Consider the following 19,660-nt stretch of genomic DNA (forward strand, 5'->3'; position numbering starts at 1 on the left):
TACACTAGGGACGGATCCAGAAATGTTATTGTGGGGGGGCCAATAACATATATAATATTAAAAAAATATGTAAATAAATTATAATGTAAGATGCATTACAAAAATATAACGACAGAGACTATATATTTAAAGTACAAAAAAACATGTGTACTTATTACTAACGAAGTGGTACACGTCGATTCTTCATATCATAAAATTCATCGATAATAGAATCGGTGTCAAATCTTTCAACAATCTTCTTCTCAATATAAATCAAAAGACAATTAGCAAGAAATTCATCTTCCATTTTGTTTCTGAGTCTATTCTTCACAATATTCATAGCTGAAAAAGATCTCTCAGTTGTAGCAATTGAAACAGGGAGAGTTAATACCAAGCGAATCAAACGATCAATCAAAGGATATGTTAAAAACTTTCCTGTCTTCGTTAATCCTTGACATAACTCCGAAATTGTGCACAAGTTAGTTAATTCAGCATGATTAGGAACATCAAGTTCATAATGTTGAGCTTGCATTCTAATGTGAAATTTCTCTTGGTCGGTGAAGTCGCTTGGATAAAACCGTTCTACTAATTCACATACTTTGTTGACACTGAAGAGCTTATAATTTTCTCTGGGATCTAAAGTTGAACTTAAAGTAAGCAATTCCACCATATTATCATTGAATCTTCCATTAATCTCTTGCAACTGTGTGTCAATTACAGCCAGAAATAAATTAACACGGTAATGATGCTCCACTGAAATTTGGTCAACAATTTTGCGAGTTCGGCCTCTTCTAGGAATATGCGTTGCATTCAAATCAGGAACTTCAACTTCATGTTTCTCACAAAATAATATAACTTCTTTTATGAAAGCCTCCCAACTTGATTCTCTCATTCGTTGGATTAAAGTCTTGGTAGTAGAAACCAGAGTTAAAGCATTCAATATGTCTTGATTTTTTCGTTGCAAAGCTTGACAAAGATCATGACTAACTTCCAAAATATTTCTCATCAAATGCAAAACAAAGACAAATTCAAAGGATGTGATAGCATCATAAGCAGCACTAGCATCACCACGAGTGGAGAAATTACCTTCTTCAGTGCTTTTTTCAAGAACTTCACAAGTAGCATCAAACATGCATAGCAAGCTACGTACAGAATTCAAATGAGACCCCCATCTAGTATCTCCAGCTCTTTGCAAAGTACCAATTTGATTAAGTCCACTACCTGTCACAATTTGATCATTGGCAATTAAGTTTGCAACATTATTTGCTTGAGCAACCCTTAACTGATCATGACGTTTAGGAGCAACAGTCACAACATTCACAATTAGGGTAAGTTTTGAAAAGAATTGATGAACATAACAAACTTCTTTGACTGCAGAAACAAGTGCTAATTGTAATCGATGAGCAAGACAATAAATGTAATAAGCAAAAGGGCAATCTTTCAAAAATAGAGCTTGCAATCCATTCCATTCACCACGCATATTACTAGCTCCATCATACCCTTGTCCCCTAAGATTTTGAACATCAAGATTATGACGAGAAAGAACTGATGAAATTTCTGTTTTCAATGTCAAAGAACACGTATCAGAAACATGTATAAGATCAAAAAATCTTTCTTGAACACAACCGTGCTTGTCTACAAATCTCAAAACCACAGCCATTTGTTCTCGCTTTGACTCATCTCTTACTTCATCAATAATTATACAAAATTTAGAATCACCAATTTCTTCTTGAATTGTTGCACGCACTTTTCTAGCAAAGATATGCAATATATCTTTTTGAACACCGGGAGATATATATTGAGCATTTTCAGGAGCATTTTCAAGGACAACATTATTAACATTCTGATTACATGAAGCTAAAAGCTTAATTAACTCAATAAAATTTCCCCTATTCAAAGATCCAGGACTTTCATCGTCGCCTCTAAATGCACATGCTTGAAATGCAAGCCATCGAATAGCATCAATAGATGTCTTCAACCTTAATCGGTTATTTGCAATAGTTTCATCACTATGCCTATCAAGAACTTTGTCTATATGCTTAGAATGAGCCATTAAATCATCACAAGATTTCACACATAAATTATGAGGAGAATTACGAATAGAACCCTCGTGACATACAAATGCACAATTCACTCCATTGTTTACTTTCTTCCAATTACTAAATCCTAACTCTGAAAATGCATTTTTTCCATCATTGCGAACACCATAATGTTTACTAAACAAGTAGCAAGGCAAACAATAAGCAGCATCTTTTTCTGGTGAATATTCTAACCAACTTGGAAATTTCTTAAACCAAGAAGATTGAAAATATCGACGGTGATTGTTATTACCAGAAGCTGGATAGCTAATATTTGTTGGTTGGTATGGCCCAGCTATTATGTATGCTCTACGAATCTTGTCACGTTCATTGACATTATACTGCCAAATTGGACGTCGCTTTCCTGGATCCCTTTCTAGTAAAGAGATATCAACATCTCTTTCTAATCTTGGAACTTTGGCTTCATGTTCATGTGTATTTTGAGTAAGATTAGAGAGTTCACTTACTTGAACTTCTTGTGAAATAAGATTAGAGGGTTGACTTGTTTGAACTCCAACATTATCAGAAACTTTTCTCTTAAAAATTGCATCAATTTTACTTTGCTTTTTCATCATAAAATATTCTAATTTCTTTTTACCTGAAAAAAAATCAAATAATTATATACTCACATGAATAAATAAAGTCTAAATATTTTTTATTAATTAAACATCAATAATAAATTAATAATATTTTTTACTAAATCAATATCAATTTTACTAAAAATAAAAAATAAAAAAACCACTAGACAAATTAATAATATACACTAATACACAGTCACACAGTACACAGATATATCAACAAGAACAATAAAATCTGCATAGTAATTGTTTAAGATATATAATAAGAAATTTAAAATTTAAAATATATAATAAAATGTACCTTGTCTTGTATGTAGTTGTACCGTTGTGAGAGTAAGATAGTGGTCAATGATTAAGTGGAGTGGAGGGCATCGTGCGTTAGTGCGTGGCTATGGGCTATGGCTTCAATTGCAGAAAGAATCATAAACGTCAAAGAAAAAAGGTAATCTAGTCACTAGTGTTTCTGTTAGCCAATTTAGGGATTTAAAAAATTTAAAAATTATTATATTTTATAGATTGGGCTTAAATTTTACTATTAATATATTTTTTTAAAAAAGCTGGGGGGGGAGGCCTCCACTTGCCCCCTATGTATCCGTCCCTGCGATACACAGACATAGCAATTCAGCGATATGTCTGTAATTCATAGCTCTTACTTCTTTTTTGTTATGCATTTTTTTTATTTTTCTTCTTCTTATTCTCTTATGAGAGAGAGAGAAAAAAAGAACAATGATAATGATGATGTAGATAAAGAAAAAAGAGGAAAAAAATGTAAAAGAAGGAAGAGAAGGAAAAAGATGACGACACCGTACGATATGTACATCAGATTTGGTAGATATAACTTTAAATTTCTAAAATAAAGTTTCATTAGTTTAAATAAGAAAAAATCGTAATCATATTATAATTAAACTTTTTTTACTTTATTTTGTAAAATATTTTGAAAAAGTGCTTACACAAATTTTTTATTTTTATTTTGTATTTAGTAAGTAAAAAAATTATGTGTTTATATTTGTAATTTTTAAAAGATATATTGATATTACAATTTTTAAAATGCTATTTTTTAAAAAGCTAATTTTAAAAAACTATTTTTAAAAAAATAAAAATTTTATTAAATCAAGTCTTTTGTCTATATATATATATATATATATATATATATATATATATATATATATATATATATTTCTTTAATTAAACAGAAATTTGCCTCTTACAGATCTTCTTCATTCTCCTTAATTCTACAGATTCCAAATATTTATTCATTGCAACAAATAAGTGACTTTGAGAAATTAATTTGCTTTTAAATGCGGTACAAAAAATAATATGAAAAAATAGCATTAACAAAAAAAGTCTTCTTAATATATGTTTTAAAAACATATTTTAAAAATATTATAAAAAGATATATTTTATTAAGAATTATTAAAAATTTATTATTTTTATTTTTAATATATAAAAAGATTAAAAAAATTATTATTATCCTCTTAAAATATACTTTTAAAATATAAAATAGCTAAATTATAAAAAAAATACAAAAAAGATAGCTAAATTTTTTTACTGTTTTGGTGTATTCGATTTCTGATTTGATCTGAACCACCAGTTTTCAGTCAATTTATCGATTCTCGTCTGATTCTTTGAGTGACCAGCTTTTTTTTTTTACTGAAGAGAATCGATTTGCTATTTTGCCAACCTGTTGACGGTTCAACCGGTTCAAAATGGTTTTCAGAACCATGAGAAAAAAGTGAAAAACTAGAGCATCAGTAAAAACTAAAGAGCAGTACAAAAACCAGAGCCCGATTGTTTCGATGTTTAAAATTTGCGACACAAGAAAATTGTACTGCCGTACTACCACCCATCCTTGGCTCGCTTTGGAAATTCCATAAGTGACCCTCTTAGTCATGAAACTGGTAATGGTTAAGACCAGAACATGGGGAAGATTCAATGGAATAAAATGGTAACTACGGAACACTTTTGAGGGCATTTTACGAAACTATTGTCCCTGTCGTAACAAACGGCCAACGTAGCCAACAATCAATCACTATACACCCAATCCAAAAGCTCACCCTTTGGGATCTGTGGAACTTGTCCATCGTTTTTATCACACAAACCAACCCCTTGAAAATTCAGAGCAACAAATTAGTAGAATTAAATAACACAACCCAAACCTAAGCGATAATAAACCATAGAATTGCGAGATCAAGATTCACAATTTAATAGCGAAGATGATGCACATGACCTTCTATTGGGGCAGGTACGTTACGATTCTCTTCGATTCGTGGAAGACCGATTCGTGGCTGAGTTACGCGCTGAGCTTGTTGGCGTGTCTCGTTGTCGCGATTTTCTACCAGTATCTTGAGAACCGCCGCATTCGCTTGAAGCTCTTCGCCGCGGGGATCCCATCTTCGGCGGCGGCGCCAGAGATCGAGGCGCCTCTACTGCGGCGGAAGTTGGCGGGGGAGAGAGCGAGGTTGGGAGTGAAGGTTGCGGGATCGGTGCTGTTTGGGGTGAGCTCGGCGATCGGGTATTTGCTGATGCTGGCGGTGATGTCATTCAACGGTGGGGTGTTTCTGGCCATCGTTTTGGGTCTTGCAATTGGCCATTTCATTTTCAGGAATGAGGGTGAAGCTTCCGTTGTTGTTGATAGTTCTTGTGCCTGTGCTTAATTATTCATTCCCTTCAAAATCACTCTTTTTTTTTCTTTTCTCTTTTAGTCCTTTTGTTTAATGTTTGATGGAATTTGTGATCTGGGGGTATTTTGGGAGGATGGAATTTGGGTTTGTGTAACTAGTTAAGTACTTGTAAACTGTTTAAACAACGTAGAAATGTACTATTTACATTGTGGCTGCTTCATTTGGGCGTGTTTCTATGGAGAATGTCACGAGTGTGGTTGCAATTTGTAAGACAAATTATTTTGTTGGTTCTATCATTTTCGCACAGTTGCGGTGTTTGATTGTCTGAATGCTGGAAAATGCTAATAACGACAACCATGTGGTGCAAACGAATTTGTGCAGGTACTAAGTTCCCAAGATGCAAAATGCTTTTCTCTTACGGGACCATTCAAGTCCAATTACTGCAATACGATAAGATCATAATTTTCTTTCTCTACACTTCCGGAACCGAGAATGCCATTATTAGACATTAGAGAGAGAAAAAGAAGGCACGCCTTTTTCGGAAGCATAACTAGTTTACTAAATGGACAAGTGATGTGTAAATACTTGGAAAGCAAAAACGTACAAGTAATCAGGAACGGCGAATTAATGAAACATCTTTTGAGTTACTTCATGAGTTAATCGGCAAATGATGTTCTAAAAATGTTAAAAGGATGGTTCTTTCCCCATAATAAATTAAAATGGGAATAGGTTAAAAACTGAAACAGTGGAAGAAATTAATAAAAGACTAAGCATTGTACTTACTGGCAGAGAACTAATAAGACTAGGCAAATTTTGAGAAGACAAAATGTTAAGCTATTTTAAAATGCATCAACTATAGAACTGGAATTTTTAGTATATCTAATTCCCAAAACTAGGAAGAAATACAAGAATATGCAACAATGCTCGAAGTTAAAACTTGTCCACGATGAATCAGAGACTCACTGAGCCTTTTCTGAATAAGTGCACTTGCCAAAGCCAAAAGCAACGGATCTTCAATATAAGCATAATAATGATGGCTGTTAAGCAGAGAGATCGACTGATTGAATGAACTGGAGCATCCACTGGTTTCTTTGAGAAGAATCCTTGGCACTATAAAATCTATGTGAATGCCACGATTCAGCAACACAGCCTGGAATGACTGCTGCCAAGTGCCAGCAGATCCTCTGCTGTTGATGAAAACAGCATTTCAGCATATTTACATGTCGAAATATGGTATTGGGGATCACAATATATCTTTTCATGGTTATTTATCTTCAATTTTTAAGGAGACCAGTTCATTTTCTTGCTGCTGGTTCCTGTACTTGAAATTGTTTGGCAGCCATCTGCACACTCTCTCTGGTAAGAACCTGATTAACAAATGCAACTTCAGTCCAGTTTTAAATTAAATGTGCCAAAAAGGCAAGGAAACAGAAAAGTATGTAAGAGTTAAGATGAGAAGGTTGACAAGAGGGAGAGACAAAAGAGGTTGAGTACTAGACACAAATCCTGTAAGGACGGTGGCAAGATGCAAGTACACAAAATCAAATGGTAAATCTAGCACAATTAAAATGGCTACAAAAGTTGCACAAATTTACAAACCAGAACAAATGACGAGGATAACCCATCTAGACAGGCCTTGAGAATCATGGGTACAATGCAAAAATGCTAAGAATTTACAAGGATTAATTCCTTTAGTAAGATTACATAGAATACAAGGACTTACATGTCCATTCTTTCACAAATTGCACGACGAACTGAAGAATTGAGGCCATATGCAATTGAGTTGAAGAGGCCCTGCAACCGGAAGACAAATATTAACATAATATTGTGTCATTGTTGTACCATACAATGCTGCATTTCATGTGCAGTCTATGGCAACAAATTTGTGCTGATGGTGCCAGTAAATACAAACCATGATAAGCTTCCAGATATGTCATAGAAGATTTAATAGGGAATCTAATAAAGGTGAAAACGGAAGGTAAGGTGACTGGTATATACCATAAGGGCAGCCATTCCGACGTCAAGAAATGACAGCCAAAATATCTTATGGCCAGGCTCAATAAAATCATGAATAAGGTTAATAGTGCCAAATGCCCATGATCCAATTAGAATCAGTGGATAGTATCCCCATCGATTCAGAGACTGCAAGGTAAAACAGAAGAAAATAGATTATCATTCAATGAAACCTAGATAAGACCAAACTGAGATAAGTTCACCTTATTAAAGAAGCATTGATATAATATTTGCACTTGACCATAACTTTTAAATAATAAAAAATTAAAAATAAGGGGGAAACATCTCTAAGCCATATTTGATAGTATAATAGTGTGTGATTGTTACTTTATTCCACGCACAAGCTCCAAAAGATACGTACATATATACATCAAGCATACATGACATGCATGTTAAAAATGATTGTCATATACACACCTTCATGTTATCTCTTGCATCTGGAACATAAACTCGGTCTGAGATACCAACTGCCATCTGAAATAACAGAGAAGTAAATAAACAGATATGCAAAAGTCTAGGTCTCAACAAGTGAATAATTCATTCTTTCTTCGAGATAGAATCAGCAAGGGTGGTTACATACACGGGTTGCGTTATTCAGCATGCGTATTACTTGAAAGTATGTAAACCCGTTGTATAAAATTGCACCCCAGAGAGGAGTGTAAAATGTTACAAAATGAACTGCCTGCATGGAAAATGGGCTCAACTTTTAGAGGACAGCAGATAAAGAAAAGGAAGTGTGATAATTCTGTTGAACAAAATATCAAATACAAAGTACAGCAGATCTCATTTCATTATCTTCCTATTGTTCACACTATTTAAAATAAGTTTAATTCCAGATGCCAAAAACATTTGCTAAGCTCTTAGAAATCACAAGCTTCTTATCAACAATACCATAATATGGAACAGAGCGTTAGGTCCTTATTAAAAGTATAGATAAAAACAACGAAGTGATCTTTTAGCAGTTTGAAGGCATGTTGCATCGATTTGTCTCTGCTGTTAAACTTAGCTTTTTTACATGTAGATAACCACATTTGGTCCTTAAGAATAGCAATAGAGTATTAGAAAAAAATTTTCTTGCAAGGAACCATGTCATGGTTCTTGATTGGCCAGCAGTCAATTATAATGAATTAGACACCCATCTTATACAACATTATATATAAAACGAAAAATATTCCATTTAGCAGTATTTTTGCAGTTACTTACCTTCCCTGTGCGGCCTGTTTGAGTCCAACACCATATGCCGAAATGTCTATGGTCATTACCAAAGGAGCGGATCACTGTCATAACCAGCGAAGTACCTATTGTCAACAGGTACATCAAGTGAGCTCTCTAACCGAGTAGTGAAAACAATGTGAAAATCAAGACAAAATTGGAAATCCAACTGTCAGCAAACAAATCATTCCATCAGTATGCATTTGCTCTAAAATCCTAATTCCAAATTAAGACATCATTTTGGGAAGTTATAGAGATAGGAGATTATTATGAAGTAGCATATTTGGAATATTAAAAGCTGATCCATTCATAAATACATACCCCATACATACAGGTGAAAGATTGCCTCCAATTCTTCAACATCAGCTTTGTGCCTAACTACAGTTCGATGAAGAGTAAAAGCAATTGTTGTAGTCCACAGGAAAGACGCCACACAAAAGAAATGCGTGCTATAGCCTTGAGCATAGCAGAAGAAACCTTTGGCTGGGTCCCTGTATAAAAAATAATTATATCAATCAAAATTCACAATATACATTCTGGGAAGACGGCACTCGATTCAGAAAGTATACCCTACTATGCTGAAGAAACTGCAAAGCATATCCTGAAAATAGAGAAAATGCCAAATAACCAAATTATATTTATTTACAAGGCTCATATGCAGAAAACAAGGCGAAAATAACATGGAAAGTGAATAGGCACAAATATATTCGTGTATGCATCTAAATTGAAAAAAACCAACGGAAGCAAAACACAAATTAAAGTGGATAAGCTTACTGCAATTTAAGACAATAACAAGCAGGCAATAATAACTTTGACAAATTACATGAATAGGCTTAATGCAAAGTCTGTAATTACTTGCTCACACACTCACTTCTAAAACAGAACATAATTTGATCTTAATTCTACTCCAAATTTAAATATTAGTAGCTAACCCTGTAGAGTTCCAGAAGCAACTAATTAGGTTAAATTTTCGCATTTGACAAAGAGCTAAACTGCTAAGGAGAAAAAATGAAGGAAATAAATTTATAGATCAGAGGAAAGAGAGAAGGAAAAGAATGCGTACGGAGAGGGCAAGGTAGAAAACAAGCTTGAAAGAAAACTTGCGAAGTTCCTTGAAGAGAACGTAGCAGAGCACGATGAAGCCTGAACCCACAAACGAAAGGCTGGAGGCTCCGGTATTCACAGCTGTCAGAATCTGGCGATCGTGCGCCGATAGAACGCCGGCGACCGCGGCCGAGCTCGCCATTAAACTAGTCTTCTCCGATCACTTATCACTGATTACTATTCACTAGATTTCTCTCTTTGTTTTTTCTCCTCGCGAAATTATTTGCAGATTATTTATTCTCAGTTACAAAAATTCGAACCCCAAGACGACGAGGAGAAGGAGAAGAAAAAGAACTACGAAACGGTTGTTCAACGAACACTTTGCTATCACTACGACGCCGTTTAGCGCGTGGTTAAAGGCTTAGCCGCTTAATTAGGGAGCTTGCTGGCTTAAAGTAAACTTCAAGGTCGCATAGACCAGTCACTAGTTAGTAGTGTTTATTTCACTCTCACTAAGGTTATAACAAACAAACTTGGGTTGGGTTGGGTTGGTCGAGTTGTTATTTGATTTGTCCGGTTAAGTAAGTGTCAATAGTTTGAATCTCCTCTTATGCATGTAATATTCTATTGATTAATGACAAACCCTTAAATAGAACTCAAATTCGTAACGAATTAGTCCTTAACCTATCGAGCTAAGGGATTATTATAGACAATAAAAAAAAAATTTATAACTTATAAGAAGAATTTCTGGTACGATGGTGTACGTTGCAAAAGATAAATGTTCCACGTACTTTCAAGTGGCCAACTTGTATTTTGTCGTTTTAAAGAGTGACAATGACATAAATGTCCAATGAAAAGAGGTGTAAACAGACTAATTTGGGTAGCTAGTATATTTTTTATATCGGTGATTGGACTGAACATATGAGTTTGGTTTAGCTTTAATTTTTTTGGGCGGCTTAATGGGCTGGAGAAGAATGAATAGCTAATGTGCTTAATTTGTTTTTATTGTTAGGTGTGGGTAAAAGAATAGGTTGGGGTTTTTGAAATAGGTCTTGAGTGGTAGGCCGATGAACTTACACTGCAAGAGAGGCGGAGAGTTGCGGTGAAAAAATAGCGTCCGTGTTCGAACTCGCCGCAAATTGACAGAATCGCGATAGAGATGAGCTGCGGTCTGGTAGAAGCTGCAAAATTGCCCTGGATGATGGTTGTGCAGTAGAAACCGCTGCAAAGTTGGGTATATATAGTCAAGATTCAGCAGATTGTCTTATCTTCTTGGCACGAACAAGAGCAGGAGTAGAGGCGTGAAACAAATCTCTAAGTGCGAATCCTTGCCGTCGTGTAGCACCGCCTGTAATGTCACACTTCCCCTTGCTGGTGGATCCACCGTTGATCTACTCTCTCCTCCCTTTGGTCCCGTTCTTAGGTCTGTCCATCTTCTTGGTTTAGATTATTAATATCTAAAAAAATCTCCTTTTCAATTTGGTTCAGTTTTCTTTTTGGTTTCAGATTTCAATTTGGTTCACATTATACTTTCTCTTTTTGATTTGGTTTCAATTTACTTGTTTGGTTTGTTTTTGTTCTTACCAAGAACATAGGACAAAAGTGGGTGAAGCAAAGCACGAGGGAGTGTGCGTATGCACACCCTAAGAATTTGCAAGTTGTACGTACGCACAATATGATGCATATGCACAGGCTGAAAAATTCTTTTGGTGCGTGTATACGCACAGCAATGATGCGTACGCACAATCTATGTTTTTCACACAAAATTCTATTTTTTCTGTTTAACCTTTTCGGTAAGCCGGTAAACTTCCGAAACCACTGTTTTAATGAAAATGGACTATTTTTGAACTATCAATCATTCTTTAAAGTTTTTCAAACCTCTAAAAACTCTGTTTAAGGTCCGATAACTAGGTTTTACGCTACGGAATAAGGATAAGGGTGTGAAGATTTGAGAAGTAAATGATTAATTCGCTGAGATATTGAAGGTGATGAATGAGATAATGATGAATGAGTTTGTTTGAGATGATGATGATAGATTATGATTGAGATATATATGACCGGGTAAGAGGCAGTGACATTGTCCACCTGCTCTGGGTATAAGTTGAGATTCCAAGTAAGATGCAGTAGTATTATCCACGTGCTCCGGATAAGAATCGAGAAGCCGGGTAAGATGCGGTGGCGTTGTCCACTTGCTCCAGGTAGGAGATAAGCAAGAAGAATGATTGAAGGTTATTATGAGGACAATTATTATCAATGTGAATGTTGAGAATGAACTTTTGGATGAGATACTTGGGCAGTAGCAAGGATTGTGGTTTGTCCCACTTGCTTCGGATCAGTGATTGAGATATCTGGGCAGTAGTAAGAATTGTGGTTCGTCCTGTTTGCTCTAGGTCAGTGATTGTGACGCTTGGGTAGTAGCAGCAATAGTGGATTATTCCACATGCTCCAGGTTGAGTTTTCAATCACCCGCCTGGGTAGTAGCACCAGTAGTGGTTTATTCCACTTGCTCTGGGTTAAGCGGGTAGTAGCAAGAGGATTGTGGCTCAGTCCCACTTGCTCCGTGATGGGGTATTTTTGTCCAAGGTTAGTGATGAACGGATAATTTATACGCTTTTTGGCATTATTTTTACATAGTTTTTAGTATGTTTTATTCACTTTTTATTATATTTTTATTACATTTTATACAAAATTCACATTTTTGGAATTTATTATGAGTTTGTGTATTTTTCTGTGATTTCAGGTATTTTCTGGCTGAAATTGAGGGACCTGAGCAAAAATCTGATTCAGAGGCTAAAAAAGAACTGCAGATGCTGTTGGATTCTGACCTCCCTGCACTCGAAATGGATTTTCTGGAGCTACAAAAGCCCAATTGGTGCGCTCTCAGTTGCGTTGGAAAGTAGACATCTTGGGCTTTCCAGCAATATATAATAGTCCATACTTTACCCGAGTTATGATGATGCAAACTGGCGTTTAACGCCAACTTTCTACCCTATTCTGGCGTTAAATGTCAGAAACAGTATACAAGTTGGAGTTAAACGCCCAAACTGGCACAAAAGTTGAAGTTAAACGCCAGGAATAGCTTCTACACGTGAAAGCTTCATTGCTCAGTCCAAATACACACCAAGTGGGCCCCAGAAGTGGATTTCTGTACTATCTCTCTTAGCTTACTCATTTTCTGTAAACCTAGGTTACTAGTTGAGTATAAAAACTACTTTTAGAGATTCATTCAGTACCTCATGACATTTTACATCTAGATTTGTACCTTTGACAGCATGAGTCTCTAAACCCCATGGTTGGGGGTGAGGAGCTCTGCTGTGTCTCGATGAATTAATGCAATTATTTCTGTTTTATCTTCAATTACGCTTGTTTCTATTCTAAGATATTCATTTGCACTTCAACATGATGAATGTGATGATCAGTGACACTCATCACCATTCTCAACCTATGAACGCGTGCCTGACAACCACTTTCGTTCTACCTTAGATTGAATGTATATCTCTTGGGTTCCTGGTTCGCGAGTTTGATTGCCTCTCCTGACAACAGAGCATTCAAATCCGTGAGATCAGAGTCTTCGTGGTATAAGCTAGAATCAATTGGCAGCATTCCTGAGATCCAGAAAGTCTAAACCTTGTCTGTGGTATTCCGAGTAAGATCCGGGAAGGGATGACTGTGATGAACTTCAAACTCATGAACGCTGGGCGCAATGACAGTGTGCAAAAGGATCATTGGATCCTATTCCAACATTAGTGAGAACCAACAGATGATTAGCCATGTACATGGACCCTTTTCACTGAGAGGATGGCTGGTAGCCATTGACAACGGTGATCCACCAACATACAGCTTGCCATGGGAGGAGACCTACGTGCGTTAAGAAGAAGACAGTAGGAAAGCAGAAATTCAAACGACAGAGCATCTCCAAAACTCCAACCTATTCTCCATTACTACATAACAAGTATTTATTTCATGCTCTTTTACTTTTCACAATTAAAACTAAGAACCACTATTGATATCCTGACTAAGAATAAGATAACCATAGCTTGCTTCAAGCCGGCAATCTCCGTGGGATCGACCCTTACTCACGTAAGGTATTACTTGGACAACCCAGTGTACTTGCTGGTTAGTTGTGCGGAATTACAAAGTGTGAGTGTAAATTTCGTGCACCAGTTAGCTACCAGGACATGTTTGACTATATAACTGATAGATGATATCATCAGCCATAGGACAGGCATGCATCATGTGCATTTGTATGATTTGTTTGAGTGTGCTTTGTAAACCCCGGTTAAATTAGTAGATAATTAGTCAATAAATTAGTTTTTAATAAGAAAGACTAGAAATGTGAATATTATATCAAATTAGGATAGAGCTCATCGAAACGAGAATTTTAACACTAATTTCGAAGAAAATGGTCCAAAATTGGACCGAACGGGCCGAACTAGTTGAACCAGACCCAAACCGGGCTATCGGTCCAACCGGACCAGCCCTTTTAAGTGGGCCCAAAGCCTTTCTTCCCCTTCATTTTAACAGAAGCGAAAGTTGCAGCACAAAGGGGAGGGAAGAACGAAAACTTCACCGAACCCTTACGGCAATCTTTCGTACATCGTAACTTCTCCGTCCGAGCTCCAATCGCCGCACCGTTTGCGGCCACGCGTTCATCGCGTTGAGCTCTACATTTCTACTGGAATAATTTCACTGGTAACTTGTTTAATCCCTCTCAGCCCTCTTTTCCCCCAATTTTCAAATTTTTAATGGGAATGTTGAATTTCTTTGATTTTTGATGTTTTAGGATCCAATTAGCTTGAGAAAAACGTTCACTCTTACTTATGTGAAGCTTGGGTAAGGTGAGGATATGATAATTCTATTTTATTTTCATTGAATTTGAGCTTTGAGTATTAAATTGGATATATATGTGTTATGAATGTATATTAGGTTGTGAATAAATAATTGGAGCTTGAAATTGTGAATACTGGAACTTGGAGGAAAATCGGCCAAGGTATGGTTTAGGTTTCTTGCATTTAATATATTATGTTCTGTGAAAACTTAGGCTAGATGACCATAAGATAAGTTGAATTGCACGGAATGGTATAATGTTTAGTATGTTTGATATTCATGATGTGGTATGGTTGTGTAATAGAGGTTATTGTTATGTGAATATTATAATGAGATGTGGGTAATGAGGTATGAGCAAGTTGATGATTTAATAGGTTACAATGCATATTGGTTGAAGGCTTGATGGCTTTGTTGATATATATATATGATATTGATGGTTGGTGATTGATAAAGGGTATGAAGTTGTGTTGAGTTTATCATTGATATATGGTGTTAGATTTTGGCATATTTAACAAGGAATGGAATGAGGTTTGGTTGAAAATTTAGGTTTGAATAATTTTGCAAAAGTTGGTTTTTGGCTGAACTTTGGCGGGATATAACTTGGCTTTTGGAACCCCAAATTGATTTCAACTTGTTTTAAATGAAAATTGAATTCGTGAAGTTTATTCCGTTTGAAGAATGGACGAAAAATGATTTAAAAGGACTGAGTTATGCCCTTTGAAAGTTTGAGTTTATAAACTATGTTTTGAACCAAATTTTGCAGCTTTCTTTTATCAATTCTGCTACTGCTGCCTCACTACTGCATCTGCCTTATATTTTTTAAAAGATGTACGCCCACGCAAATGCGTCACTCACGCGTACGCGTGGAGCGAATTTTAGGCGATGCATATGCCACGATCTCATGCGTGCGCGTAAGGAGTAAACAAGCTTGTTCAAGCGTACGCATGACCCACGCACACACGTGACATGAAGTTTACACCCACGCGTACGCATGATAAAGGGACGCGCGCACGAGCTACAATTTTACATTTCCACGCGCACGCGTGATGCGTACGCGTGGATCCCATTTCAGCAAACATGATTTTTAATATTTCAAACTAAATTTTAAACCTCTAAACCTCTATTTTCATTCCTTTAGTCATGAATATTAATGTTAAACTTGATAATCAGATGAAGCTAGGAAATAAGAATAACTTGAAGGTGAAGTAAAGTTGAAAAGTAATGAATTGATGATAAGATGTTATGGATGAGTCATATATGATACTTGATTGAATGTTCTGATAAAATATTATGTATGAAATTTGGCTTGAATGATTTAATGATCCGAGATACGAGGTTCCCTGGATTAAATGCCGTGGCTTGCCACCACGTATACCAGGTTGAAAACTCGATACTCTGTTGACCCTACGACGTAAGTGTGACCGGGCACTATATAAATTCCCGGGAATGTTACCCCCATTGAGCAATATTGATTATTTGAGAAAAACTATGCATAGACTCTTGGGGATGCACGTCGGGGGACAGTCTAAGTACAATTCAGACTTGTCGGGTTGGCTGGATAACCGACACATGAGCCTCATCAGCCATAGAACAGGCATGCATCATATGCATATTACTTGAACTACTTGCTTGTGCCTTAATTGGGTATGCCTATATGTACTTGCCATGCTAAATGTGTACTTGTTACCTGCAGTAATTGTAACCTTCTTATGTTTGCCTTTATCTGTCTATTTGTCTGTGAAAATGCATGATGGAGTTGGAGGTATGGAGGAATGGCAGTATGGGACTTAGATTTAAGGTTAAGCTAAGTTAGGTTTAAATATTCTTAGGAAAACCATCTTTTATGGCTTCTGTTTAATACTTTAAGCTCTATAATCTGAGAGTCGGCGTTCTAGGATTGCCTCTGGCATTCCCAGGACATTATATATTATGTGTGTGGCACCTTTACCATATTGAGAACCTCTAGTTCTCATTCTATACTATGTTGTTGTTTTTCAGATGCAGGTCAGGAGCCATCTCGTTAGGCGTCCGGACTCTTAAAGCGGAGGGGTTACTGGGTAGTTTTGTTGTACAATGATGTATATATATATGTACTTAGCTTCTTCTCCGCATAACTTATTCTTTTTGATCCTCTTAGAGGTTTATGGAGAGACAGGATTGTGTATATGTACTTTTGGGTTTTGGATATGTATGTATATATGTGTAAATATTCTCCGGTCAGTCTTGACTTCGCAGGCTGAGTTAGGAGCTTGTTATTTTGTATCTTTGGCACTCTATTCCTACTTTTGTTATCTTATGTTTAATAGTTATGGTTTTCTTCGCACGCAAGTTAATTCGTTCTTTGAGCGTAGCGCTTTTAATTCGCGATTTTTTATTTCCCCTATTCTTCAAGGCTCCTAGCATATTATAATTCTTCTGCTATTATAAGTACTCATTTTATTTTAGAGATCGTAATACCACACCACCTCTGTTTTACAACTTAAACGTAAAGTTTAGTGTGGTAGGGTGTTACATGCTTTATTTTGGTTTGCTTAATTATGACCTGTGATTAACTATTATCTAAGCTATTTGTTATAACTGCTACCTATACTTGTGCTTTCCTTGTCTATTTTGTATGTGTTTACAACTAAGAGATCCCTCGTGTGGTGTAGGTGTGATGAGAGTTGTTCCATCAGTGATTCGGAGGGTTGGAGGAGAGTGAGATTGAAGTATTAGGTTATATTTGAATTAGAACCTGAGTACCTTAGATAGTTTTACCTAATTTCTGGTTTAGTTGGATCTTAAGTTTAAATCTGAGTGTTGAAGTTCTAAGAATGCCTCTGGCTTTTTCGATACCTTATATATCATCTATGCGGGCACCTTTACCATGCTAAAAACCCTCCAGTTCTCATTCTATACATATGTTGTTGTTTTCAGATACATGACGCGAGGTACTGCATTGAGCATTCTGGAGACTCTTTGGAAGCGAAGAACTGTTGGGTTTTAGTGTTGTATTTTGTTTATGTTTATATACGTGTATAGATTCTCCACCTTTTATATATTTTATTTTGTCCCTCTTAGAAGCTGACTTGGAGAAACAGGTGTATTTATCATGTCTTTTGGGCTGTTGGGTTTTGTGTGTGTCTATATATATATACATATTCTAGTCAGCCTTTGCTTCGTAGGTCGAGTTTAGAGCTTGATTATGTAACTTATCTTTTGGAACTCTACTTATATAACATGTCTTTTGGTTTTTCTGTATAAGCTTTCGATCTTAATGCTTTTCAAGTGTGACGCAATTGTCTGGTCTTAGTTTCTGCTTATCTTTTCCTTCAAGGCTCATAGTTAAAATTCCTTTCAACTATATTATATACGTATTCTTATTTTTAGAGGTCGTAGCGCCTCGCCACCTCTGATTTATGTCCTAGGCATAAAGCTCTTCGTGGTAGGGTGTTACATTATAATATCAGAGTAGTTCGTTCTTGTAGAGCCTGAAGAACAGACTGACTATGCTCCTGGGCATACTCTGTGTTATGTGTATATGCTAGTTAGGATATCTGATTGATATGTGTAGCATACTTGTTTATGAGCATGCATTTGAGACTTTAAAGCACTAAACTTGAGATATTGAGACTAATCACCTTGATATCAATTGTTTGGCATGAATAGAAAACACATGGCGTCTCACGGACCAGGGCGACATAATTGGAGAGTGCTTCCATCTACTTTCTTTAGTAATCAAAATTTTTGAGGGAAAATTTTTTTATTAAAGAAAATGTTATATATATATAGATGAAGTGTTATTGAATACATTAGCAGAAAAAGCATTGAAAGGTAATAGACATAATGGCTCGTAGACAACCAAAGCATATATCAATGTTGTGAAGAATTTGAGCACAGCAGTAGACTCGCACATAATAAAAAACCACATCAAAAATAGAATGGAGACATCGAAAGATCATTTTGTTGAGGCATATGTCTTATTTCATTACTTAAATGGATTTACGTGGAATTCTGTTACTAGAAAATTTGAAGCTAAAGAAAAAGTATCGCAAGACTTTGTTAAGGTATCTTAAACTTTACTTTTATTACTTATACTATTGATTACATTTGTCAAAAAATTATTTCATATTTCTTTAACATCTTTCAATATTTCATTACGCAAGAGAAATCACATTAAAAAAATGTAAAAAAAAAAAGTAAATTAAGCATTACGATACTTTGAAGAAGTTGTTCGGAGTTGATAGAGCTATTGGTAAAAGGGATGCTACTTCACAAGAAAGGATTTGATAACTTGATAGAGATCCAATTTACTTGAATGATTCATTTGAAACCATTAGGATTACTGACATAGATGTTAACATGAGACATGATACCCTATATTTTTTACTAATTTGGATTAATTTAGTGCTCTTCATAGTCACCCAAATTAACTAGGAGGGACTTCAAATTCAAGAGGTACAAAGCATAAGGCTCCTATAAATGATTTTCTGGAGACGTAATATGAGAAAGTTGCATTAGGAATTAATACCATGGCTAGTGCTGTAAAAGAGGGTAATTATTTTTCTAGCAAGTGACGTGGCTGAGCAACAGATTGCTATGGCTAAGAGGCAAGTTGAATTCGTTGAAAGACAAGCTTTTGTGGCCGAGAGGCAGGTTTTGGTTGCTGAAAAATAAGCCCCATTAATTAAAAGACAAGTTCCAATTGTTGAAAAAAGGGCAAGTATTATGTGACAAAGTAGGCCTCACATTTATAGCGAATTAGATGTATGAGATATGTTGACTAATTTGAGTTTGGTAGGTTCATTTTATATGCAATGTTATCAATTTTTATGTGAAAATGAGAAGAAAAAGCGACAACTTTCTGGTATCCCACCTGAAATGCGACTTGATGATCTTTTCCATATTATGATTGCGGCTGGTGTTCGCTTAGGAGATACGGTACATCCAAAAAATATTCACTATTACAAGTATAATTTTATACGCAGTTAATTTCTGGTTAATTTAAAGTTATTGTTTTTTAACAATTGATTCTATGTTTTTTATTTGGATAAAGTATAATAAGTAGTTATTCATGTATTTGAATAACATATGTTTTTTTCGTTATATTTATGTTAACACATGGTTACAAATCACTTTTGTTGGTACTTTGCGAATGATTATTTGCTTAAAGAGAAAAATGTCAGAAAAAAATAACATATTATGATCAACTCTATATGTTAATTTATAATTGTTAGTTATGCTTGTGTAAGAATGATAATATTTGAAATTGTTTGGGAACAATGAATATACTACAAACTACAAGCAAAGATGGATGATGTATTGCTAT

At 35.5% G+C, this 19,660-nt stretch overlaps 3 protein-coding genes across 4 annotated transcripts; 1 reads left to right on the forward strand and 2 right to left on the reverse strand.

Annotated features, from left to right (window-relative positions):
- Positions 1-1,196: 1,196 nt before the first annotated feature.
- LOC130957499 (uncharacterized) lies at positions 1,197-2,629 on the reverse strand. The gene is made up of 2 exons (XM_057884354.1): positions 1,263-2,629; positions 1,197-1,200 (listed from the first exon to the last, which is right to left on the reverse strand). The coding sequence occupies exons 1-2, from the start codon at positions 2,627-2,629 to the stop codon at positions 1,197-1,199; spliced, it is 1,371 nt and encodes a 456-aa protein (XP_057740337.1).
- Positions 2,630-4,521: 1,892 nt separating this feature from the next.
- On the forward strand, positions 4,522-5,547 carry LOC130955472 (copper transporter 5.1-like). Its single transcript, XM_057882322.1, has one exon. It carries the CDS (start codon positions 4,849-4,851, stop codon positions 5,287-5,289), a length of 441 nt encoding a protein of 146 aa, XP_057738305.1. The 5' UTR covers positions 4,522-4,848; the 3' UTR covers positions 5,290-5,547.
- Positions 5,548-5,986: 439 nt separating this feature from the next.
- LOC130955470 (G-protein coupled receptor 1-like) lies at positions 5,987-9,967 on the reverse strand. Of its 2 annotated transcripts, none has more exons than XM_057882320.1 (9): positions 9,545-9,967; positions 9,051-9,082; positions 8,803-8,972; positions 8,473-8,567; positions 7,850-7,951; positions 7,687-7,743; positions 7,255-7,398; positions 6,980-7,050; positions 5,987-6,623 (listed from the first exon to the last, which is right to left on the reverse strand). In XM_057882320.1, exons 1-9 carry the CDS (start codon positions 9,725-9,727, stop codon positions 6,521-6,523), a joined length of 957 nt encoding a protein of 318 aa, XP_057738303.1. In that variant the 5' UTR covers positions 9,728-9,967; the 3' UTR covers positions 5,987-6,520. The 2 variants fall into 2 exon arrangements, with proteins under 2 accessions (XP_057738303.1, XP_057738304.1); XM_057882321.1 differs by lacking the exon at positions 9,545-9,967 and adding an exon at positions 9,414-9,512.
- Between the last annotated feature and the right edge of the window lie 9,693 nt (positions 9,968-19,660).

The sequence above is a fragment of the Arachis stenosperma genome, chromosome 10 (assembly GCF_014773155.1).
Source record: "Arachis stenosperma cultivar V10309 chromosome 10, arast.V10309.gnm1.PFL2, whole genome shotgun sequence".
Taxonomy (NCBI): domain Eukaryota; kingdom Viridiplantae; phylum Streptophyta; class Magnoliopsida; order Fabales; family Fabaceae; genus Arachis; species Arachis stenosperma.